The sequence below is a fragment of the Sus scrofa genome, chromosome 7 (assembly GCF_054392235.1).
Source record: "Sus scrofa isolate SSC_HxYL_T2T_F1_AM1 chromosome 7, Sscrofa_HxYL_maternal_Yorkshire_Landrace_v2.0, whole genome shotgun sequence".
NCBI lineage: Eukaryota > Metazoa > Chordata > Mammalia > Artiodactyla > Suidae > Sus > Sus scrofa.
Window position 1 is genome coordinate 70,812,234 of NC_139389.1, and position 27,520 is coordinate 70,839,753.

The 27,520-nt window shown below is 37.8% G+C and overlaps 1 protein-coding gene across 2 annotated transcripts in view; it reads right to left on the bottom strand.

Annotated features, from left to right (window-relative positions):
* Window positions 1-444: 444 nt before the first annotated feature.
* The window catches only part of TTC6 (tetratricopeptide repeat domain 6), a 226,101-nt gene continuing 199,025 nt past the window's right edge, over window positions 445-27,520 (bottom strand). For both annotated transcript variants that reach the window (XM_084968926.1, XM_021099129.2), the window contains 5 exons: window positions 14,850-15,060; window positions 11,601-11,753; window positions 10,601-10,771; window positions 1,119-1,344; window positions 445-668 (listed from right to left, as the gene is read on the bottom strand). In XM_084968926.1, coding sequence (XP_084825052.1) covers window positions 532-668; window positions 1,119-1,344; window positions 10,601-10,771; window positions 11,601-11,753; window positions 14,850-15,060 — 898 coding nt within the window. In that variant the 3' untranslated portion in view covers window positions 445-531. The remainder of the gene's footprint in view (window positions 669-1,118; window positions 1,345-10,600; window positions 10,772-11,600; window positions 11,754-14,849; window positions 15,061-27,520) is intronic.

Here is a 27,520-nt window from a genome sequence, read left to right on the forward strand (position 1 = left end):
TTTGTTTTTTTTCCCTTTTTACAGCCACATCTGAGCGTAGGAAAGTTCCTGGGCTGGGGATTGAATTGGACCTACAGCTGAGGCCTCACAACACCAAATCCAAGCTGCATCTTCGACCTACACTGCACCTTGCAGCCACCCCGGATGCTTGACTCACTGAATGACGTCAGGAATCGAATCTGCATCCTCACAGGGATAAATCAGGTCCTTAACCCACTGAATCACAACAGCACCTCCACTTTAAAGAAAATATTTTAAGTGTTAATATTTCCCTTAAGAAACAGTCTCATTTAAATTCTACACCCTATGAACAAATTCAACTACTGAGTTGTTCCAAATCTGCAGAAAATGATCTAAAAGTTTTATACTTAATATATAAGAAAAAGATGTTGTTAAAATGCTTTAAAGAGTTATATAAAAGACCAAACATGATGAATACAACAATGAAGATAGTGCAAACTTTTTTTAAAGTGACAAATACATTTCAATTTTTGGAAGAACATTGTGTAAGAGAATCCACAGTCTATGTAGTCATACCACTGAGGCATGTTCTTGAAGATCAAGTGCTTGGTTATAGTCAGCCATAGCTTCCTCAGTCAGACCTATTTTACCACGAACTTCCGCTCTAAGATGATACACTAGAGCATCATTAGGTTTCAAAGAGAGAGCTATAAAAGAAAAAAAAATCAATATGGGTTTTATGCTAGCACTTAAAAACAGTCTCATTTTTTTTAAATAAAAATTTTATAAGAATTTTAGGATTACCTATTTGTAAATATTTTTCTTCATATGTACCTACCTATCTAGTTAAATTTAAAATGCTAAATCTTTCTAAGAAAACTAACTTAGGGAAACACAGTACAATGTCTTTTTCTGAAAGGCTGGCAATGTTTACATATGGTTTCCCTAATAATTTTCTATGTTTTAGCTCGCTGACCCTATAAGTTATTGCATAAAGGAAACCATGTTGATTACGTTAAATATATGATATATAAAAGCATTAACTCTAATGTAAGTTTATGTAGGCAAACAGACCTGATGATTTTCTTCTTTTGGCTTCTAAAAACAAACGTATCAACCACTATAACCCTACTTTAAAAATTACCAAAAATATATACCTTTACCGAGGTCTTCTTCAGCTAGTTCATATTGCTTTAAACAACAGTAGAAGTATGCTCTGTTAAAATACACTGCAGCCCAAAACGGACAGCTTTCAACTACATGTGCAAAATCTTCTTTTGCTTCTTCATATTTCTTTAATACTGTATTTGCAATAGCTCGATTCATAGTAGCACATTCATTTTCTGGGTCAAACTTTAAAGCCTTTGAGAAGTAGTCACTAGCCTATAAAATGTGAAGATAATGATAATTTGAATATATTTTAATTGACAGCTATACAGAAACTTGAAGCGCTTTTACTCAATAAAAAAACCAAAGCCAGTGGCACACTGAGGGGATAGCAGAAGCATTTCATCCCTGATACAGATGACAAGGAGGTGTGGTATTTGCAGAGAATAATAGGAGGTCCCGTCATGGCTCAGTGGAAACGAATCTGACTAGATCCATGAGGATGCAGGTTCAATCCTGGCCTGACTCAGTGGGTTAAGGATCCAGTGTTGCCATGAGCTCTGGTGTAGGTCGCAGACGTGGTTCGGATCCCACATTGCTGTGGCTGAGGTGGAGGCTGGGGGCTACAGGTATGACTCACCATTAGCCTGAGAACTTTCATATGCTGCACCTGCAGCCCTAAAAAGACCAAAAAAAAAAAAAAAAAAAGCAACAGCAAAACCAACCAAATCGTCGGCGTGCTTTATGTTATCACCATGTGACAGCAGTTCTAGACAATGTCAGAGATAAAATACTCCTTTCTGCTGAGGTGAAATGTTGCACTCCCACCCCCAAACACACACAAATCCCACATCTCCATATAGCACTAGAAAAAAAGTAAAATACGGGTTAGAAAAGAAGGTCACAACAAGAAGATAAAATATAAGTTAGAAAATTAACACTTTTCATATAAAAAACAGAGTAAGAGCTAAAAAGAGAAGCAAATTTTGACAATAAGGTTCTAAACCATACTAAAAGGGATTAAAAACTCAGTTATACTATGAAACACTATAAAGGATGTAAGAGATAAGATAAAAATCAGCATGTCGGAGTTCCCATCATGGCTTTGTGGTAACAAAACTGACTGGTATCCATGAGGACCCAGGTTTGATCCCTGGCCTCGCTCAGTGGATTAAGGATCTGCCGTCGCCATGAGCTGTGGTGTGGGTCACAGACGTGGCTTGGATCCCACATTGCTGTGGCTGTGACATAGGCCAGCAGCTGAAGCTCCAGTTTGACACCCAGCCTGGGAACTTCCATATGCCACAGGTGCAGCCCTAAAAAGACAAAGAACAAAACAAAACAAAACAAAAAAACAGCATGTCAGGAAGATCAAAGACTCTATGAGTCACAACTCATCATCAAGCTGGAATGGACCCTTCATCAAAGTGTGATCCACAAACACAAATGGGTATTAGGGTCTTAATCAACAATAAGTTAGAAAATTTTTAAAAAATGGTCCTTTCACCACAAATAGCGCGAGATGCTGATTAGACACCCTACTCCTCAAAGTAGAAATCCCTTCTCTATGAGGGATGAAAATTTGACTTCTACTTTCTTCCCCAAAGAAAAATTCATTTTTAACAATACAACTTGCTGTCTCCAATTCCTTACCATTCAATTTTTCCCAATACACCACCATGGCTTCTATCTATGCCCACCTCCATGTTCATGAGGTCTGCTTTGCTGAGGCTGAAGATATCCTCAAGCCCAGAAGGCATTTTAGGCCTTTCCTTCCATGGCATTTCTGGGGCATAGACGCTCTTGGCCTCTCCTTCCTTCTTAAAATTCTCTCTGTCCTTGAGACAGGGTGTCTCCCTGGATGTCCTCCTACCTCTCTGATCATTCTCAACCAGTCTTCTCCACTGAACTGTTTTTCTCTGTATTATCTAGGGATTTGTCCTCAGATCACCTCCATCGTGGGTGAAGTGAAACACTGAAAGCCTGGTGGCCAGGAGCCCAAACTATGGAGCCAGATTTCTAGATTCAAATCCTGGCTCTACCACTTATTATCTATGTCCTTGGGTGAGTAACTAAAGCTCTCTTTGACTCAATTTTTCTCATCTATAAAATGGGGGCAACAAATAGAACTCTACTTTCAGTGCTGCTATGAGGATTATGTGAGCTAATAGATAAAGTACTGAGAACAGTATGAAGAATATAGTAAGGACTCAGTCAATTATTACTGACACATCTTTTTTTTTTTTTTTGCGCCAGTGCCTACAAACGGAGAAACATCATAGTCCTCAGGCAATATTCCATGAATTTTGCTGCCTAGGACTTTTGAGAAGCAATTAGATTAAGACTGTAACCCATCTCATCCCAGTACGGGAGCTGTTCAGTTCTCTGTAGGTAAGTACAATTTAAGGACCCATTTAAGTTTTGGGGAATTATCTAAGTGCTAGCTGCTAACAAAGGAAAGAAAAGAAGAAAGAAAAGAAAAGAAAGAGAAAAAAAGAAAGAAAAGAAAAGAAAAAAGAAAGAAGAGTGCTTATGAGGAATGAAATTGTTGTCCCGGGCATTATAAAAGTCATTTTCTAATTTTCTAAGCTCAGTGCTAAGTCCTCCAGTAGACAGGACCCTTGGTGCTAGATAGCTAATTCCTAGTGATAATTTAAGTGCTGATGTATTTCTTCATATCATCTTCAAAGATTATCTATACATTTATTTCACTCCAGAAGCATATAGATCTGCATATTTTCCAATCTAGTGCAAAGAATCACTGTGAAAGAAAAGTGAAAATACACATAATTCATAATTCCCATCCTCAATTCTATTTTTGGTTGTAGTGTTTTATTCTGATTTCTTAACCATTAAATCCATGATATATCAATTTTATTTATGTTTTTCCCCAAAAACTAGATGTTAGAATTTAACAAATAAAATGTTTATTTCTATATTGAAAAAAAAAGAAAAAGAAAAAGGTAGCAGAACTGACATTCCTCTGTGAACACCTTAAAGAGAATTCACTCTTGAACAGAAGGCAGGACTCACAGACATTATAAATGAAGCAAGAGAATGACTTGAAACAGAGCCAAGACTTCCTTCAAAAAGTAATTTAAGTTTCATTTTCATTCATCAATAAATGATCAATAAAGGCTACACAATTTTGCATCACAAAAGCATGGCTTCAGTCAGGTAGGAGAAAATGTCTACCTCAGCTAAAATAAATGAACTTAGTAAAACACAATAGTATGTCTAACTTTGAACAATGTAAGTTTTTATTACAGCTCCTGAAAAGGTATTACTTAGAAAATGAAAGTCCATAAATTTAATGAGATTACTTGAAGAATAGGAGTATTAATTAAGTAGTTAGAGGTCAAAGACACCTACTACAATGGATGGCCTTGATTTAACAACTGGTCTAATACCCTCGGATCTGTAGTTAATCAGAAAGCAGATACAGTCATTTTAAAAATTCATCTGTAGTTCATGACGTATGCTTGTAGCTTGTCCAAATGTGGTTTAGAATAATTAAGTCACAAGGTATAAAAGAAGCCAGAACACATACACATTTTAACCCTCTAGAGATGATTTGATCTGTTGAGGGACCCTCCCTCCTGGCCCTAAATCTTCTTTCCATACAGTCAGAAACAAAGGGGCAGGAGAGGGTGCACGGGTAAGAGATGATCTTTCTCCACAAAGAGGCACAGAATATACCGAAATAGCTGGATAACTACTGTCAAAGTCTGTTTGTCTCTGAAGGGAGCATGCTTTGTAAAGCCCAAGTATCCAAGACATCAAAACAGAGGATGGAATACATTTTAGACCAAATATTTGCCAGGCTGATGTGCCCCCAGTTTGGGAGAAATAGAGCCATACTAAAAAAAAAAAAAAAAAAAAAAAAAAAAAAAAGACGATCAAAGGTTGAACCGCATTTTAGATCTAACCAAATACTTTTATACACAATGCCCATAGGGTTATTAAGGACAAATAAGTTTTGTTTAGGACAAATAAGTTTAAAACACAAGAGTCACCCTTTCCTGTGGACCTTAAACATTTATGGAAACAGAAAATTTCCCTGGGCATTGTGTTTGTCTTAATCTCATTAACTAACTCTACAATGAAGAAAAACATTGCCAAAACCCAGCCCAGAATGGTCTGAGTTTAATGAAATTTAAGGCCGTTGACCCTGTCCTGTCAGCCTGGGGAAACCTTAGCCTCCAGAGGCCCAGTGAGGTCTGAGCTACAACAGTCTCGTTCACGCCTTACACAATTATACCTGCAGTAATTCTCTGTGCCAGCATGCAGCTTCATCACAGAGGTCAAGCAGACTTGTCACAGGGGTCAGGAAACTAACTGATCTAACTTGGGAAAGGATAAGAGCTAAAATAAGGCAATGGCAGTAGAAGCAGAATGGAAAGACATCTCTGAGAAAAAAAAAATTAAGAGGCAAAACTGACAGGATTAAATGACTGATTAGATGAAGAAGTTGAGGAAAGAAAGATATAGTCGATGCTGATGCTTTTACTCAGGTGACTCTGTGGAATGACCTCTTGACATGAGATGGTTTATATGAAAAAGAGCTGGACTGGGGTGGAGAATGTAGTGATTAATTCAGTTTGGGCTCTAATGCACTTGTAAATTACCCAGTTTTAGTAACTGGTGATGAATGTGGCTTAGGAGCTCAGAGAAAGGTAGAGGCTGACATGCTACTGCCATAGGTATAGATGGGCTTTCTGAGTAAGGGAGAAGAGGAAGGTACGTGAGTCCTGCCCTCAAAGAGCTTGTAATCTAAATTGGAATGGGGTGACAAGAGTTCAACACAGAGACAATTATGGAGTGACACAAAGCTGTACTGAATCTGCATGGAAAAAATTATATACAAAGCAGTATAGAGTCAAGATCTCATTTTAACTTAGAAACTTCAAATGAGAATTTAACGTCATCTGGTAATCCTATGATACTTTCCTAGAATGTCTACCCTACCACTCTCTAAAACAATTATTTCAGGAGTTCCCGTTGTGGCACAGTGGTTAACGAATCCGACTAGGAACCATGAGGTTGAGGGTTCGGTCCCTGCCCTTGCTCAGTGGGTTAACGATCCGGCGTTGCCGTGAGCTGTGGTGTAGGTTGCAGACGTGGCTTGGATCCCGCGTTGCTGTGGCTCTGGCGTAGGCCGGTGGCTACAGCTCCGATTCAACCCCTAGCCTGGGAACCTCCATATGCCGCGGGAGCGGCCCAAGAAATAGCAGCAACAACAACAACAACAACAACAAAAAAGACAAAAAAAAAAAAAAAACCTAAAAAAAAACAATTATTTCACTTTTTCCCTTATCTCCTCAAAACAACTAGCCACATTGTTCCCCCTTTTACCTGTCCACTCTATCCTGCTTAACTGGTAACTGATACTCATATCCCATGGAGAAAATAAAATCAATAAATAGAAATGCGTACTATCAATTCTACCTATCTAAAGCCAACTGTGCCCTGGAGTTCCCATTGTTTGTGGTGCAGCAGAAACAAATCTGACTAGTAGCCATGAGGATGCAAGTTTGATCCATGGCCTTGCTCAGTGGGTTGGGGATCCGCTGTTACTGTGAGCTGTGGTGTAGGTGGAAGACACAGCTCAGAACCCCCATTGCTATGGCTGTGGTATAGGCCGGCAGCTAAAGCTCTGATTCGACCCCTAGCCTGGGAACTTCCATATGCTGCACCTGCAGCCCCAAAAAGCAAAAAATAAAGCCAACTGTTCCCCAACTCCTTGCCTTCTCTCATGACATACTGGATAGTATATCCCGCTCCCTTCAAAGGCCACCCCTGAAACTTCCAAACTTTAGGCCATCAAAGGAACTATATTCAATATAGATAAACCATACTGGGAAAGACTATAAAAAATAATATATGTATATGTATAACTGAATCACTTTTCCATAAGCAGAAATTAACACAACTTGTAAATCAACTACACTTCAATTAAAAAATAAATAAATAAAATGAGTATGTCATTTTGGAAGCAAAGGTTGTGAAAAGTTGTGAGAAACACAGAGCTTGTGGGAGAAACCTTCCCAAACCAGGTTCATCTAGAAAGAACATAATGTAAAGTCCTTTGCAATATCATCAGAGGTAGCCCAACTCATTTATGTGTGGGTAACAGAAAAGTAATCTGCCTGCCTTCACTGTGAAAACAAGGATGAAAATTAACTGCTTAAGTTTTGGAAAGATAATAAAAACTCACCAGGAAAAAAAAAAATGTTGCTACAATGTATGTACGTAACATTTATGTTTTATGAACTAGAAAAAAATAAGGAAGAAATTGCATTTAAGAAAACATAAAAATAGGATTTCCCGTCGTGGCGCAGTGGTTAACGAATCCGACTAGGAACCATGAGGTTGTGGGTTCGGTCCCTGCCCTTGCTCAATGGGTTAAGGATCCGGCATTGCCGTGAGCTGTGGTGTAGGTTGCAGACGCGGCTCGGATCCCGCGTTGCTGTGGCTCTGGCGTAGGCCGGTGGCTGCAGCTCCGATTAGACCCCTAGCCTGGGAATCTCCATATGCCTCGGAAGCGGCCCAAGAAATAGCAAAAAGACAAAAAAAAAAAAAAAAAAAAAAAGAAAACATAAAAATAAAGTGTTGTAGGAGTTCCTGTTGTGGCTCAGCAGAATGAACACAACTAGTACCCATGAAGACCTGGTTTGATCCCCGGCCCCGCTTAGTGGGTTAAGGATCTGCCCTTGCTGCAAGCTGTGGTATAGGCTGCAGACATAGCTCGGATCTGGCGTTGCTATGGCTGTGGCGTAGGCCGGCAGCTGTAGCTCCAATTAGACCCCCTAGCCTTGGAATTTCCATATGCCACAGGCGAGGCCCTAAAAAGCAAAAAAAAAAAAAAATTAAAAAAAGGATCTTAAAGAAGAGATGATCAGAAAGATATGTGACAGAGATGGGATGAATCTGGACAAAAATGTAAAAGAAAGCTGAATTAGAAGGTCCACAAGAAAATATCTCAGAAAACACAGTAAAAATTTAGAAGAGAAATGTGAAAGAAAAATGAAACAAAAATTGAGATAAACATTTGAGAAAGAAAATGGCATATAGGAGTCAAAAGACATCCTGTTTATAATAATTCTTATTCATTCCCAAAGAAGAAAATCAAAACAATGAAACAGAAAAATTTTATACTGAATTCAATAAAGCCTTTCTGAAATCTACATATTGAAAATGCACATGTGTATTTGATAACTCTGACCTCAAATGGTCAATCTCTAAGACATACTTTGGTAAAACTTTTCACGTTAAAAACAAAAAACAAAACAAAAAAAAACTTTGGTTATCATGACAAAAAAAGAAGTCGCCAATAATGAAAATCAATGTTGGAATTTGACACCAACATACACAACACCAAAAAATAGTGAAACAATACTTGTAAGACATTCAAGGAAAGAAAAAATGAGTTAAGGATTCTAAACCTAGACTTACTGTCTTAAGACATAAAGGCTATAGGCAAACAGCTATAAACATGAAACAATTCAAGGAATATTGTTCTCATGAGCCCCTTCTCAGAACTTGACTAAAGGACTACCAAGAAGTGATTGGTTAGGAGGGAAACTTTGGAAAAAAAGCCTGGTGGTGAGAATTGAATATACTTAACTGAAAAACTAAGACTAAAATGTGCAATAAGGATAACAAAATAGTATGCAAATATTAAATCCTCTGGCAGCATAGGAATAATGAAACACCACAAAATGGGAGAAGAGAGGGTGATGTGACAAGCTGACAGAATAAGCTCAAGTATATTTAAGGATATAAATATAAAGTTTTTTAAAAAGAGTACTAAATTAATTTTAGTTAATGCTAAAATTGACTAATAGATGAGAGGGATAAGTAGGGGAGGAAGAGATTAGAGGATCATTTTATTGTTATTCAGAGCAGAGAAATTAAGAAAGAAGGAAGTAAGTCTATAAAGATATTTTTATAAAAGTAATTACTGAAGCAAAACTGTAAACCTCCCTAAATATTAGAAAAACTGAAATTTCTAAATAAAACAGACCACAAAACAAAATAGAAAATAATATAACAGCACTAAGCTCAAACATATTGACCATGCAAAATGTAAATGGGGTATAACCTATTAAAAGATAAATATTTTCACATTATTATCTAAAACAAAGTCCAACTCTATGCTGTACAAGAGACACAGCCTAAATAAAGGACTCTAAACTGAAAATAAAAAGAAAGACAAAAGGATACCAGGCAAAAGCAAACTGAATGAAATACTATCAGATAAACAATTTATTCCAAAGAAAAACAAAGAACATTTGTAATTCTGAAGACTACAATTCACAATGCCTATGTAATTTATATGAATATATGTGCATGAAATAATGTAATAGTAATTTTCATCAAGCAGAATGAACAAGTGATATAAAGAAAACTATACAGAGCCACACTAATTGTTACTTGAATGTACTTTACTATGTCCAAGATAAACCAAATGGAAAAAAAATGGATTAGACTAATTAAAAACATAATTAAAAAGGTAGATCTTATACATATATTTTAACACTATATCCTAATAGTAGAAACTCTTCTTTGGAAAGGTCCCTGGAATAGTAAAGGAAAAAAAAGTTGCTATTTGAGACCACATTAAAACTCATAATAAATTCCAAAATTAGAAAATACAAAAGCCCTTCCTCCTGAACATTTATTAATTTATTCTTTAGTCAAAAGAGAATAAAATTTCAGGTGCCACATTTTGGGGAAACAAAGACATTAAAGACCAAATATGCGGGATACTGCTGAAAACAGCACTTGGGGAAAAGGCATAACCTTAACTTATCACAATATAAATGAAAGGATGACAGTAAATGAATTAAGCTTCTGACTCAAAAAGACAAAGAACAAAATAAAACCGAAGATAAAGAACAAAAGAGTGAATATAGGTTAAACACAAAAATTTGAGTTCAAATCATGTAAATGCATTACACTTCAAATAAAATAAATTCAAATTATAAAAAATAACATCAAATAACCCAACACTTTCATTTCAGACATTATGAATTGAGGTCCCCAAAAGATTAAGCTGTCATAAAATCAGAACTAACACTACATATTTCTTTACTCCCAATCAAGGGATGAAACTTAGAAAAGGTAGAAATTAAGATGACTTAGATAATCACATCATGATTATCTAATCATGAAAGAGGATCTGGAAGGAAGTCTGAGATTTGGGTAGGTGGGGCATGGGGCAAAGGGCAAAGGATTCCAGGCTGGAAGCTGGTGACAATGGACAGCAAGGCAATTGCTAGACACTCAGAGAAGTCCGCAACTATATTTACTGGACAAGTGCTGAATGGTTGATGAGGAGGAGAGGAATAAATCCATAAAGGTATAAAATTTAATAAAGAATTATAAATATCCTTATGAAAGATAACTTTTTTTTTAAAGATAAGCCAATAGGAATTAGCCTGAGATGTACGGACTGCACTTTTAAACTATATACAACAAAGAAAGCATTTAGTGTCAAAATGAAAATGTTAAGGAAAACTCACATTACCTGGGAAAACTGCCTGTGGTGAAAGTAGATATTTCCTGCATTAAAGTAAGCCAGTGAGTATGTGGGGTTTAGCAAAATCGCTGCTTGATAGTCTCTCATTGCGTTCTGTTGTTGACCCATAAATTCATGAATCACACCACGGTTTGTTAAGAATTCTGCTGTAGTATTTATCTGCAATATAATAGTATGAGTATTTAGCATCTGGGAATAGTACTTATTCCCAGTTTCATGTCTGCAAAAATGAACGTTTTGAAATCTCCTTGTGGGAAGTAAGTAATTTTATAGTGCAGGTGAAACCCCATTAGAGCAAATATTGTGAGAAAGGATTCAGTATGAAGTTGTGCAATGAAACATTTTGTTGATTTGTTTGCAATAAAACAAATAATCTTGCTGCTTCACTCAGTTGCTTTGTAAGAGAAAAATCTTGTCTGTTTAGCTCTGCTAAGCTGGAGAAGAAATTTAATCGTTAATATGTTTGTCCTATGTAGTAGTAACTATCTATCAGTTCTTTCCTTTTTCTCCTCTCAAAGATTACAACATCTACCCAAATCTACAGAAAAAGAATCCAAAAATCTAGAAGAAAAAAGGAAGATTTTCTGTCACTGCATACAAAACCTGAGAATTTTTCCATTTTACTACAGAAGAAGCTGGAGACTCACACTGTTCTTTCTTTGTTCCCTCAAACCCAGAACATTATCTAAATTTTTGCATTCATTTTTATTACAAAATAATATTGATGTATCATGAAATCATAAATTTGCATTTACTGAGAGGAATCAGCATTTGCTAAGAATTTGCTTTTTAAATTTTAAATGCATTTAAGTTAGAAAATTGGCAAGCTGTAATAATTATTTACTCTAGGAACCTCCTGGAAAAAAACTACAAATATTATTTTCTCTACAAATCATTTTTAAAAAGCAACAGAGAACTTGTTACTTGATTCTATTCATTGATGATGTTAATTTGTCCCAATGATACTACAATCTATATGGATTTTTACCTTTATGGCAGCATTTATATCCTGAATGGCAGCAAAATAATCACCCATCTGAAGACAGACCACAGCTCTTCCTTCATATGGTAAGTAGTTCTTTGGATCAACTTCTATGGCAATGGTAAAGTGGTTCCAAGCTTTCTGGAATTTTCCTTGGGCCTAAAATAATTTTCCATTTACACAAAGTAGGAAATTGTCTATAACATGACAAATGTTTATGATTCTAACTTAATTATATAAAGGCTTGTAGTAAAGGTATATTTATATTGTGCTAATCTAAGACATTTTAAACAAGGAAGTAAAGACTATACTGTGAGTGCATTCAACTGACTGATTGCCTCTGAGTATTTATGCTGAAATCTTAATTAAATGAAATAAATCTAATTGTCAGAGTCATCTTTTATACTAGTCTTGGAAAACATAAAATCATGACCACCCTGGGAAATGCCAATTCTTCTGACGACCACCACAAAATTTATATTGAGCTCTGCAGGAATTATTTATTGGCTTGGCTTTGAATCTCCAGTTATACATTCTATACATAATAAAATAAACATGTATTAAGTAAATAAATAATGGTATAAAACCTACTTGATAAATTGTACCAGCATCTGCAATTTTAGAATCATTATACAATTCCATGGAAAATGCATGCAAATCTACCAAGCAGGTGTTAAACCAATCTTAGCTCCAACTGGGAAAAAAAAGAAAGAAGGTCAAGAGAGGGGCCCGTTTAACAGAATGATGTCAGAGTATTTCCTAGAGAAGATCAGTTGGCAACCAAATTCCAAATTCATCACAGGAAGGCAGTGACTTGATAAAGTCAGCATGGTCCCAGGTCCATCCTTTATTCCTGTGGGCTCATAAACCCAACTTGCAAGAATCTCGGAAGCTGACTCTCACATAAAGCAAGCTGAGCCCAGTGACTCTTGCATAAAACTAATAAGAAATATAACAAGTTAACTAGATACTGTTCTTTAATTAGAACTGATTAACTAGACCTTAGTTCTCCCTCAGGGTAAATTATGTGGCAATCAACATCCCACGTTCACTGGATAAACAAGGATCTAACCCTGTCTGTTCGTGACAACATTTGTTTTGCTCACTTCCATATCTCTAGTGCTAGGCACATAGTAGGGAAATCTGTTTTGTACATGTCCAACACGTGGTCACTCCTCCCCCTTAACAGGATGTGATGAGCCTGACTCTCCTTTTTCAGTTCTTCCTTTCCTAATTCAATCCATCCTCATACTGAGGTGTTTTTCAGTCCTCCCCTACATTGATCTATACTCAATAAGACCTTCACAAAACACAAATCTGATGTCACTGCTCTGGTGCACAAGATTCACATTTTTAAATGACTTTACCTCCAGTCATCATTCAATTCTCTAGCCTCATCCCACATCACTCTCCCCTTGTCCATAACAGTCCATCTACTTGAACCTTCTGTCTCCTTCTCCAAAGACTTTTTTTTTGTTATAATGATTTTTATTTTTTCCATTATAGCTTGCTTACTGTGTTCTGTCAATTTTCTACTGTACAGCAAGGTGACCCAGTCACACATACATGTATACATTCTTTTCACTCACATTATCATGCTCCATCATAAGTGACTAGATATAAAGCATGGACATGGAGAACAGACTTGAGGTTGTCAAAAGACTTTTTAGTGGCCTCTTCCCTCTCTCTCTGGAGAACCGTGTTCTTTTTGTTTGTTTGTTTTGAGCACCGTGTTCTAAGCCCCAACTTCTATCCCTATTACTAGTCTTTCACACCTCAATTTAAATTTAAATGTTAATTTCTCAAAAGCCTTCCCTCACCCCTCAAACAAAGCTAGGTCCCCCTGTTATAAGTTGTCCTAAACCCCATCCTTTTCCTTTATCAAACTTATCTTGAGTTTATTTAAGTAATTCTTCACATGACTGCTTGTTGTTTCTCTCTCCAGCAGGGAGTAATTTCTACAAGATGTACCAAGTATATTTTGGTCACTACTTTATCCCTAGGCCTAGATCAGTTCCTGTCCTATACTAGGTGCTCAGTAAATGCTCAGTAAATGGCAATGAAGGATGATGTTAACATGTTCCATTTGACTGCAATCGGCTCTAGATGTTTTGGGAGTCATCCTACCTCATAACTGAACTTTCAAATTTCTACTGTGATCAAATAATGGCTAACTCTCAGAATGCAATCTTATTTTCCTTATTAATCAGTTTGTGGGCATACCTCACTGTCACCTCTCATACTATCAGTCTTAGATCAGCTAGATTTACTTATTTTTAAATGAAAAAAATTCACTTTTAATGACAGATTATTAACAGGAATTTCTGAAAATTACCATAATTTATTTATGTATTTTTTTTGGCTGCACCTGTGGTACATAGAAGTTCCCAGGCCAGAGATTGAACACATGCCGCAGCAGTGACACAGGACTCTTGCAGTGACAACACTGGATCCTTAATCCGCTATGCCACAAGGAAACTCCAAATTACCTTAATTTAAACATATTTTTGCCCACTGTTTAAATTTTTTAATATTAAAAGGGATAAAGAAATATTACTCTTCTCCTTTTCATGGAAAATATGACCCATCTAGCATTTTAATCCAAGAATATCGCTATATCTTTTGTTAGTGCAAATCAGTGCAAACAGCTTGGTGAATGCATGGGTCAGGTCAGAGGGTCCCAGAAATCACTCAGAGGCCTGCTTGACACACATAGTATCCCTCTTTCAACCTGCTGGAAGGACAAATGCCTGCTCTCTTGCCTTCCAGTATGTTCTAATTCACTTCCACTCGGAAGATACCTGAATTCAGAAGTCCTTAAACAGTGGCTGCCTAACCCACTGCATGCTGAAGTCCACTTTAAAACTTTCATACGTTGTTTATACCCTTGGCTTTTCACTAATTCAACAAGACAATACCTGTGGAGCTTCAGGTATAACTTAGTGAAACTAATTTGAGCCAGGTTCTTATTCTTAAAAGATGTCTATAAGAGCGGTAGATAAAAGGGGCGAGGTACAAAGGGGTGCAAGTACTAAGAAAATTAAAATTCAGAAGCTTCTCGTCTCATTGGCACACCAGGTTCCCAGGTACACTCCCCCAGTAAACCCCTGCTCCCCACTGCTGCTCCAGATATTAATAAGGGAAAGGTAAAATGCTCATAGCCAAAGAAAGAACATATCGACACCTCACCAGTAAAAGGCCAAATATACTCTTTCTTGTCCGAAAGGTGCTTTCATGGTTGTTGTATAACATTACCTGCAAATTATAGCCTAAACAAATTCTGGCTTTTGTATACATTGGATTAACATGCAATGCTTTCAGAAAGTCCTTCTGTGCTTGTTTGGTGGCCTCCTCGTGTCCATATTCCATGTAAGAATTTCCCCGTCCAATGTAAGCATCCGGAAAACATGGATCAATTTTAAGAGCCCTTGTGAAAAAATTGACAGCTTCTTCAAACTCTTTATTTCTGAAAATAAATGAAAATATTGATGCTATCTGGTGAATGATCTAAGTTCTTTCTTGTATATAACTTTTTCGAAAATAAATGCATTGACTCATTAAAAAAAAACCTTTAATTTTTATTATCTATCATAACAACAAAATGTGTAAATCCAGATGACTTAAGGAAGTCTGATGGAGTCTTTAAAGATATTGATAGAGAGACGGGATTAAGACGGCGGAAGAGAAGGACTGGAGCTCAACTTCTCTCCTAAAAACAACAAAATTCACAACTAAAGACTGAGCACTCTCCACCCAAATGGACTGGAAACCTTAAAAAAGATATGCTACTCCAGAAGAAAAAGAGGAGGACACATCAAGAGGTAGGAGCGGTGATTTCATGATAAAAACAACCCCATACCTCTTGGGTGGGAAGCTTCACAGACTGGAAACTAACTGGTTCACAGAGACTCACCTACAGGAGTGAGAGTTCTGAGCCACACATCAAACTCTCAGGTGTGGGGATCTGGCACTGGGAGAAAGAGCCCCTGGAGCATCTGGCATTGAAAGCCAGTGGGGCTTATGCGCAGGAGCTCCACGGGACTGGGGTAAACGGAGACCCCATTCTTAAAAGGTGCAAACAGACTTTCACATGCACTGGGTCCCAGGGCAAAGCAAAGTCTCCATAGGAATCTGGGTCAAATCTGACTGCAGTTCTTGGAGGACATCCTGGGAAAACAGGGGTGAATGTGGCTTGTTGTGAGGGAAGGACCTTGAAAGCAAAGCTCTCAGGGAATATTCAGCAGCCATGCCTTCCTCTGGAAGTGGCCATTTTGGGAAAATCTGGCCCCACCCTTCAGTCAGCTGCTGAGAAGCCCCAAGGCAAACAACAACCCAGGTGGGATCACAGCACTGCCCCTCAGTAAACAGGCTACCTAAAGAGCCCTCAGGCACACAGCTGCCTCTAATCCCATCCAGAGACTAAGCCCCACACACCAGAGGGATTAGAATCGGCTCCTCCTACCAGGGGGCAGGCATCAGCCCCTCCCATCAGGAAGCCTACAGCAAGCCCCCCATACCGACTTCAGCCACAGGGGGGCAGACATCAGAAGTAAGAGAGGCTGCAACCCTATTCTCTGTAAAAAGGTCACCACACCAAAAACCTATCAAAATGAAAAGACAGAGAACTATAACTCAGATGAGGGAGAAAGGAAAAACCCCAGAAAATCAGCTAAGTGATCAGGAGAGTCTCAGCCTCCAGGAAAAAGACTTTAGACTGTTGATGCTGAAGATGATGCAAGACATTGGAAATAAACTGGCAACAAAGATAGGTTAACTTACAGGAAACACCGACCAAAGAGATACAAGACATAAAACTTAAAGAAGAGATGCAAAATACAATAACTGAAATAAAAAATTCACTAGAAGCAGCCAACAGCAGAATACAGGAGGCAGAAGAATGAATAAGCAAAGTGGAGGACAGATTAGTGGAAATTACAGATGTGGAACAGAAAAGAGAAAAAAGACTGAAAAGAAATGAAGAGAGTCTCAGAGAACTCTGGGACAACGCGAAATGCACCAACATCCATATTATAGGGATGCCAGAAGGAGAAGAGAGAGAGAAGGAGACACAAAAAATATTCCAAGAGATTAAAGCCAAAAACTTCCCTAACATGGGGAAGGAATCACGCACTCAAATCCAGGAAGCACAACGAGTACCATATAAAATAAACCCAAGGAGGAACACCCTGAGACCCATATTAATCAAACTGACCAAAATTAAGGACAAAGAGAAAATCCTGAAAGCAGCTAGGGAAAAGAAACAAATAACATATGAGGGAATCCCAATAAGGTTATCGGCAAATTTTTCTGATGAAACTCTGCAGGCCAGAAGGGAGTGGCATGATATACTTCACATGATGAAAGGGAAAAACCTCCAACCAAGATTATTCTACCCAGCAAGGCTCTCATTCAGATTTGAAGGAGAAATCAAAACCTTCACAGATAAGCAAAAGCTGAGAGAATTCAGCAACACCAAACCAGCCTTACAACAAATACTAAAGGAACTTCTAAAGGCAGAAAAGAACAAAAGAAGAAGGAAAGAAAAAAGAGCAGCAAAAACAAATCCAAAGCAATTAATAAAATGGCAATAAGAACATACATATCAATAATTACCTTAAATGTTAATGGACTAAATGCCCCAACCAAAAGACATAGACTGGCTGAATGGATACAAAAACAAGACCCATATATATGCTGTCTTCAAGAGACCCACTTCACTTCTAGGGACACATACAAATGGAAAGTGAGAGGATGGAAGAAAATACTTCATGCAAACAGGGATCAAAAGAAAGCTGGAGTAGCAGTACTGATATCAGACAAAATAGACTTTAAAATGAAGAATGTTTTAAGGGACAAGGAAGGACATTACATAATGATCAAAGGATCAATCCAAGAAGATGATATAACAATTTTAAATATCTACGCACACAACACAGGTTCACCACAATATTTAAGGCAACTGATAACAACCTTAAAAGGACAAATCAACAATCACACAATCATAGCGGGGACTTTAACACCCCACTTACAACAATGGACAGATCATCCAGACATAAAATCAATAAGGAAACAGGCCCTGAATGAAGCATTAGACCAGATGGACTTAATAGATATTTATAGGACATTCCATCCAAAAGCAACAGAATACACATTCTTCTCAAGTGCACATGGAACATTCTCTAAGAGTGATCACATCCTGGGCTACAAGTCCAACCTCGGTAACTTTAAGAACATTGAAATCATACCAAGCATCTTTTCTGACCACAACACTATATGACTGGAAATCAACAACAAGGAAAAAACTGCAAAAAACACAAACATGTGGAGACTAAACAACATCTATTAAACAACAAATGGATCACTGAAGAAATCCGACCACAATGCTATACAACTGGAAATCAACAACAAGAAAAAAACTGCAAAAAACACAAACATGTGGAGACTAAACAACATACTACTAAACAACCAATGGATCACTGAAGAAATCAAAGAGGAAATTAAAAAATACCTAGAAGCTAATGACAACAAAGATACAACACTCCAAAACCTATGGTATGCAGCAAAAGCCATTCTAAGAGGAAAGTTTATAGTAATACAAGCCCACTCAGGAAACAAGAAAAAGCTCAAATAAACAAGCTAACTTTACATCTAAAGCAGCTAGAGAGAGAAGAACAGATAAGACCTAAAGTTAGTAGAAGGAAAGAAATCATAAAGATCAGAGCAGAAATCAATGAACTAGAAACAAAGAAAACCATAGAAAAGATCAATGAAATGAAAAGCTGATTCTTTGAAAAAATCAAAAAAATTGATAAACCCCTAGCCAGACCTATCAAGCAAAAGAGAGAGGACTCAAATCAATAAAATTAGAAATGAAAAAGGAGAAATAACAATGGACATCACAGAAATACAAAGGATCATGAGAGACTACTATATGCAACTATATGCCAATAAAATGGAAAACCTAGAAGAAATGGACAAATTCTTAGAAAAGTACAATCTTCCAAGACTAAACCAAGATGAAATAGAAAAGATGAATGAACCAATCACAAGAACTGAAATTGAAACTGTGATTAAAAAACTTCCAACAAACAAAAGTCCAGGACCAGATGGCTTCACAGGAGAATTCTATCAAACATTTAGAGAAGAGCTAATACCTCTCCTTCTGAAACTATTTCAAAAAATTGCAGAGGAAGGGATACTCCCAAATTCATCCTGTGAGGCCACCATCACCCTGGTACCAAAACCAGACAAAGATTCCACAAAAATAAGAAAACTACAGGCCATTTGCACTGATGAACATTGATGCAAAAATCCTCAACAAAATCCTAGCAATCCGCATCCAACAATACATTAAAAGGATTATACATCAGGATCAAGTGGGATTTATCCCAGGGATGCAAGGGTTTTTCAATATCTGCAAATCCATCAGTGTGATACACCACATTAACAAACTGAAGAATAAAAACCATATGATCCTCCCAATAGATGCAGAAAGAGACTTTGACAAAATCCAACACCCATTTCTGATAAAAACTCTTCAGAAAGTGGGCATAATGGGAACCTACTTCAACATGATAAAGGCCATATACGACAAACCCACAGCAAACATCATTCTCAATGGTGAAAAGCTGAAAGAATTCCCGCTGAGGTCAGGAGCAAGACAAGGATGTCTGCTCTCGCCACTACTCTTCAACGTAGTTCTGGAAGTCCTAGCCACAGCAATCAGAGAAGTAAAAGAAGTAAAAGGAATCCACATCGGAAAGGAAGAAGTAAAACTATCCTTATTTGCAGCTGACATGATACTATACCTAGAGAATCCAAAAGACTCTGCCAGAAAACTGTTAGAGCTCATCCATGAATTTGGCAAAGTCGCAGCATACAAAATCAATACACAGAAATCGACAGCATTTCTATACACTAACAATGAAAGAGAAGAAAAAGAAATTAGGGAAGCAATTCCATTTACCATCGCATCCAAAAGAATAAAATACCTAGGAGTAAACCTACCTAAAGAGACAAAAGACCTGTACTCTGAAAACTATAAGACACTGATGAAAGAAATCAAAGATGACACAAAGAGATGGAAAGATATACCATGCTCGTGCATTGGAAGAGTTAATATTATCAAAATGACTGTACTACCTAAGGCAATCTACAGATTCAGTGCAATCCCTATCAAATTACCAAGGATGTTTTTCACAGAACTCGAACAAAATATTTTAAAGTTTGTTTGGAAGCACAAAAGATCCAGAAGAGCCAAAGACATCCTGAAAAAGAAAAACGGAGCTGGAGGAATCAAGCTCCCGGATTTCAGACTATACTACAAAGCAACAGTCATCAAAAATGCATGGTACTGGCACAAAGACACAAATATAGATCAGTGGAACAGGATAGAAAGCCCAGAATTAAACCCATGCACCTACAGCCAACTCATCTATGACAAAGGAGGCAAGAATATGCAATGGAGAAAGGACAGCTTGTTCAATAAATGGTGCTGGGAAAACTGGACAGCCACATGGAAAAGAATGAAATGAGAACACTCCCTAACACCATACACAAAAATAAATTAAAGACCTAGATACAAAATGGATTAAAGACCTAGATACAAGACCAGACACCATAAAATTCTTAGAGGAAAACATAGGCCAAACACTCTCTGACATAAACGACAGCAACATCTTCTCAGATCCACCTCTCAGAGCATTGACAATAAAAACAAAAGTAAACAAATGGGACCTACTCAAACTTCAAAGTTTCTGCACAGCAAAGGAAACCCTAAACAAAACGAAAAGAAAACCCACAGAATGGGATAAAATCTTTGCAAGTGAATCCACTGACAAGGGATTCATCTCCAAAATTTATAAACACCTTCTGCAGCTCCATACCAAAAAAAAAAAAAAACAACCCCATCAAAAAATGGGCAGAAGATCTAAACAGACAGCTCTCCAAGAAGACATACAGATGGCCAAGAAACACATGAAAGGATGTTCAACATCACTCATTTTTAGAGAGATGCAAATCAAAATCACTCTGAGGTACCACCTTACACCAGCCAGAATGGCCATCATCCAAAAGTCTACAAACAATAAGTGCTGGAGAGGGTGTGGAGAAAAAGGAACACTAGTACACTGTTGGTGGGATTGTAAATTGGTGCAACCACTGTGGAAAGCAGTATGGAGATGCCTCAGAAAACTAAACATAGAACTACCATTTGATCCAGCATTCCCACTCCTGGGCAGCTACCCAGAGAAAACCACAACTCGCAAAGACACATGTACTCTGATGTTCATTGCAGCACTATTTACAATAGCCAAGACATGGAAACAACCTAAATGTCCATCAACAGAGGAGTGGATCCAGAAGATGTGGTACCTACACACAATGGAATATTACTAAGCCATTAAAAAGAACAAAATACCAGCATTCTTAACAACATGGATGGACCTAGAAACTATCATGCTAAGTGAAGTCAGCCATACAATGAGACACCAACATCAAATGCTTTCACTGACATGTGGAATCTGAAAAAAGGACAGACTGAACTTCTTTGCAGAACAGATGCTGACTCACAGACATTGAAAATCTTATGGTCTCTGGAGAAGACAGTTTAGGGGGTGGGGGATGTGCTTGGGCTGTATGAGGAAAATCCTGTGAAATCAGATTGTTATGATCATTATATAACCACAGATGTGATAAATTCATTTGAGCAATAAAAAAAATTAAAAAAAAGATATTGATAAAAGAGAGGGGTTAAAAGCCATTTTTAAAATTTATTTTTTCTTCTTTAATTGTTATTTACCCAATAGAACTTTTTTCTACTGTACAGCAATGGTGACTCCGTTACACATACAGGTACACATTCTATTTTTGCGCATTATCATGCTCCATCATAAGTGACTGGACATAGCTCCCAGTGCTACACTCATAGCAGGATCTCATTGCTAATCCATTCCAAAGGCAATAGTTTGTATCTATTAACTGCAAAATCCCCAACCATCCCACCTCCTCCCCCTCCCCCTTGGCAACCACAAGTCTGTTCTCTAGGCCCATGATTTTCTTTTCTGTAGAAATGTTCATTTGTGCTCTATATTAGATTCCAGGTATAAATTATATCTTATGGTATTTGTCTTTCTATTTCTGACTTACTTCACTCAGGATGAGAGTCTCTAGTTCCATCCATGTTGCTGCAAATGGCATTATTTCATTCTTTGTTATGGCTGAGTAATATTCCATTGTGTATATATACCACATCTTCCAAATCCAATCATCTGTCGATGGACATTTAGGTTATTTCCATGTCTTGGCTATTGTGAATAGTGCTGCAATGAACATGCAGGTGCATGTGCCTTTTTTAAGGAAAGTTTTGTCCAGATATATGCCCAAGAGTGGGCTTGCTGGGTCATATGGTAGTTCTATGTACAGATTTCTAAGGTACCTCCATACTGCTCTCCATAGTGGTTGTACCAGTTTACATTCCCACCAATAGTGCAGGAGGGTTCCCTTTTCTCCACACCCCCTCCAGCATTTGGTATTTGTGGACTTATTAATGATGGCTATTCTGACTTGTGTGAGGTGGTGCCTCATGGTAGTTTTGATTTGCATTTCTCTGATAATCAGTGATGTTGAACATTTTTTCATGTGCTTGTTGGCCATCTGTATATCTTTGGAGGAGATACATCTATTCAGGTCTTTTGCCCATTTTTCAATTGGGCTGTTGGCTTTTTTGCTGTTGAGTTGTATAAGTTGTTTGTATATTTTAGCAGTTAAGCCCTTGTCAGTTGCATCATTTGATACTATTTTCTGGGAGTTCCCATCTTGGCTCAGTGGTTAACAAATCCAACTAGGAATGATGAGGTTGCAGGTTCAATCCCTGGCCTTGCTCAGTGGGTTAAGGATCCCGGCATTGCCGTGAGCTGTGGTGTATGTTGCAGACTCGGCTCTGATCCTGTGTTGCTGTGGCTGTGGCGTAGGCCAGCGGCTACAGCTCCGATTAGACCCCTAGCCTGGGAACCTCCATATGCCACAGGAGCGGCCCAAGAAATGGCAAAAAGACAAAAAAAAAAAGAAAGAAAATAAACTATTTTCTCCCATTCTGTAAGTTGTCTTTTTGTTTTCTTTTTGGTTTCCTTTGCTGTGCAACAGCTTGTCAGTTTGATTAGATCTCATTGGTTTATTTTTGCATTTATTTCTGTTGCTTTGGGAGACTGACCTGAGAAACTATTCATAAGGTTGTTGTCAGAGAATGTTTTGCCTGTGTTCTCTTCCAGGAGTTTGATGATGTCTTGTCTTATATTTAAGTCTTTCAGCCATTTTGGGTTTATTTTTGTGCCTGGTGTGAAGGTATGTTCTAGTTTCACTGATTTGCATGCAGCTGTCCAGCTTTCCCAGCTATACTTGCTGAAAAGACTGTCTTTCCCATTTTATGTTCTTACCTCATAGAAGATTAATTGACATAGGTGTCTGGGTTTATTTCTGGGTCTCTCTTCTGTTCGATTGGTCCGTATGTCTGTTTTGGTAAGAGTACCAATACTGTCTTGATGACTGTGGCTTTCTAATATTTTTTGAAGTCTGGGAGAGTTACGCCTCCTGCTTTCTTTTTGCTTCTCAGGATTGCTTTGGCGATTCTGGGTCTTTTGTGGTTCCATATAAATTTTTGGATTGTTTGTTCTAGTTCAGTGAAAAATGCCATGGGTAATTTGATAGGGATTGCACTGAATCTTTAGATTGCTTTGGGTGTATGGCCATTTTTGCAATATTAATTTTTCCAACCCAGGATCATGAAATATCTTTCCATTTCTTTACATCTTCTTTAATTTCCTTGATTAACATTTTATAGTTCTCAGTATATAAGTCCTTTACCTCTTTGGTCAGGTGTATTCCCAGGTATTTGATTTTCTGGGATGCAATTTTAAAAGGTATTTTATTTTTATATTCCTTTTCTAATATTTCATTGTTAGTATACTGAAATGCAACTGATTTCTGAATGTTAATCTTATATCCTGTTACTTTGCTGAATTTATTGATCAGTTCACATAGCTTTTGGTTTGAGTCCCTAGGGTTTTCTATATATAGTATCATTTCATCAGCATACAGAGACAGTTTTACCTCTTCGATTCCTATTTAGATGCCTTTTATTTCTTTTGTTTGTCTGATTGCCATGGCTAGGACTTCCAGTACCATGTTGAATAACAGTGTTGAGAGTGAACATCCTTGTCTTATTCCAGATCTTAGGTGGAAGGCTTTCAGCTTTTCTCCATTGAGTATTATATTTGCTGTGGGTTTGTCATATGATTATGTTAACGTATATTCCCTCTATACCTCCTTTGGTAAGAGTTTTGATCATGAATGGATGTTGGACTTTGTCAAATGCTTTTTCTGCATCTATTGAGATGATCATGTGGTTTTTTACTTTTCTTTTGTTAATGTGGTGTATGACGTTATTTAATTTGCATATGTTGAACCATCCTCGTGCACTTGGGATGAATCCCACCTGGTCATGGTGTATGATCTTTTTTATATGTTGTTGGATTCGGATAGCTAAAATTTTGTTGAGAACTTTTGCATCTATATTCATCAAAGATATCGGCCTATAGTTTTCTTTTTTGGTGGTATCTTTGTCTGATTTTGGAATTAGGGTGATAGTGGCATCATAGAATGTCTTTGGGAGTGCTCCTTCTTCTTCAACCTTTTGAAAAAGTTTAAGGAGAATGAGTATAAGTTCCTCTTTGTATCTTTGGTAGAATTCATCTGTGAAGCCATCTGGTCCTGGAGTTTTATTTGTAGGGAGTGTTTTTATGATATATTCAATTTCATTTCTAGTGATTGGTCTGTTCATTTGGTCTATTTCTTCTTGATTCAGTTTTGGCAGGCTGTAATTCTCTAGAAAGTTGTCCATTTCTTCTAGGTTGTCAGATTCGTTGGCATACAATTGTTCATGGTATTCTCTCATGGTTTTTTGTATTTCTGCAGTATCCATTGTGACTTCTCCTTTTTCATTTCTTATTTTGTTTATTTGGGTTTTTTCTCTCCTCTTCTTGGTGAGTCTAGCCAGAGGTTTGTCAGTTTTGTTTACCTTTTCAAAGAAACAGCTCTTGGTTTTATTGATTCTCTCAATTGTTTTTTTAATCTCTATTTATTGATTTCCTCTTTGATCTTTACGATTTCCTTCCTTCTGCTGTCTTTAGGTTTTGTTTGTTCTTCCTTTTTTTTTTTTTGTCTTTTGTCTTTTTGTCTTTTGTTGTTGTTGCTATTTCTTGGGCCGCTCCCGCGGCATATGGAGGTTCCCAGGCTAAGGGTTGAATCAGAGCCGTAGCCACCGGCCTACGCCAGAGCCACAGCAACGAGGGATCCGAGCCGCGTCTGCAACCTACACCACAGCTCATGGCAACGCCGGATCGTTAACCCACTGAGCAAGGGCAGGGACCGAACCCGCAACCTCATGGTTCCTAGTCGGATTCGTTAACCACTGCGCCACGACGGGAACTCCTGTTGTTGATTTGAGATTTTTCTTTTTTTGAGGAGAAAGGCCTGTATTGCTATGAATTTCCCTCTGAGCACTTCTTTCGTGGCATCCCATAGATTTTGAGAGGTTGTGTCTTCATTATCATTTGTCTCAAGGTATTTTTTAATTTCCTTCATTTCCTCATTGACCCACTGGTGTTTTAGTAGCATATTGTTTAGTCTCCACATAGTCAGTTTTTTCTCATCTCTTTTCCTGTGGTTGATTTCTAATTTCATGCCACTGTGGTCAGAGAAGATACTTGAAATAATTTCTATACTCTTAAATTTGTTGAGGTTAGCTTTGTGCCCCAGTATGTGATCGATTCTTAAGAATGTTCCATGTGCACTTGAGAAGAATGTATATTCTGATTTTTTTGGATGTAATGTCCTGAAAATGTCGATTAAGTTTAACTTTTCTATTGTGTCCTTTAGGATCTCTGTTGCCTTATTGATTTTCTGTCCAGAGGATCTGTCCATTGATGTGAGTGGGGTGTTAAAGCCTCCTACTATGATTGTATTCCCATCAATTTCTCCATTTATGTCTGTTAGTATTTGTTGTAGGTATCTGGGTGCTCCTATATTGGGGCATATATATTGACGATTGTAATATCCTCCTCTTGAATGGATCCTTTTATCATTAAATAGTGTCCTTCTTTGTCTTTCTTTATGGCCTTTGTTTTAAAATCTATTTTGTCTGATATGAGTATTAAAACTCCTGCTTTCCTGTCTTGTCCATTGGCATGAAATGTCTTTTCCCACTTTTCTTTCTCCTCACTTTCAATCTATATGTGTCCTTTGCTCTAAGGTGAGTTTCTTGTAGACAGCAGATTGAAGGTTTTTGTAAAAGCCTTTTTTATAGCAGTACATGCTGAGATGATATTCTAGAGTTCTTTTTCAGAATTTTGAAAATCTGAATGGCATTCTCTCTTTCTTTTTTTTTTTCTTTCTTTCTTTTTTTTTGTCTTTTTAGGGCCTTACCTGTGGCACATGGAGGTAAGATATCCCAGGCTAGATGTCAAATTGCAGCTGTAGCTGCTGGCCTAAGCCACAGCCGGAGCAAGGTCAGATTTGAATCATGTCTGTGATCTCCACCATAGCTCATGGCAACACCAGATCCTTAACCCACTGAGTGAGGCCAGAGACTGAACCTTTGTCCTCATGAACACTAGTCAGATTCATTTCCACTGAGCCGCGATGGGAACTCCCTGAATGGCTTTTTTTTTTTTTTTTTTAATGCTTTTTAGGGCCGCACCCCACGGCATATGGAGATTCCCAGACCAGGGGTCAAATGGGAGCTACGGCTGCCAGCCTATGCCACAGCCACAGCAATGCCAGATCCAAGCCATGTCTGTGACCCAGACCACAGATCATGGCAATGCTGGATCCTTAACCCACTGAGCGAGACCAGGGTTGGAACCCGCAACTTCATGGTTCCTAGTTGGATTCGTTTCCACTGTGCCACAATGGGAACTCCCCTGAATGGCACTCTTGAAACTGTTTTAATAGCCATTAGTGGCAAATACAGGAAAACATATGCTATTATTGATAAAATACACTGTTAAAATCAGATTAAAATAAATTTGTTGTTACTATGTCCTTTACAATGAAAGGAACTAAATTTTCATCACATAGGAGTCCTTCTTTCCAATATTCTATAAAGGCAGCCCATTACATTTTGGACACCAGGAGATGAGGGGAGGAAGAGAAGTAAAATGCATTTTATTTACTAACTTGTGAATATATGTGACTAAATGATAACTGTGTTAGTTTCCTTAATTAGTCTCTTGTGGTGAAGTGCGGGTTGTTAAAGGAATCAAACACTTGCTCATGGACCTATAAAGTCGCATTTCCATTTCACATGCATATCTAATAATTATATATAATCTCAATTAATATAGAGAGTCTAGATTTTTTTGTTTGTTTGTTTGCTTTTTAGGGCCACACCCACAGCACAGGGAGGTTCCCAGGCTAGAGGTTGAATCAGAGTTACAGCTGCTGGCCAGAGCCACAGCCACAGCAACGCCAGATCCAAGCCACATCAGTGACCCTCACCACAGCTCACAGCAACGCCAGATCCCTGATCCACTGGGTAAGACCAGGGATTGAACCCACATCCTGGTGGATACTAGTTGGATTTGCTTCTGCCACGGCACAATGGGAGCTCCTAGAATTTTTTATAAATGCAATGATGCATGTAACATTGAGTAACTGCTTATTTACCAGATACTGTGCTAAGTGCTTTACATGTGCTATTTCACTTAATCCTTCCAACAACTCTGTAAACTTGTTAAACTTTTCTATATTTTATAGGTTAAAAGAATATCATGGCTCAGAAAAGTTTGCACAAAGTAAATAAGACAGTAAATAGTACACTAAGCATGCAGAGAGCAAATATCTGGGATTCAAACTCAGTTGAGCCAGACTCT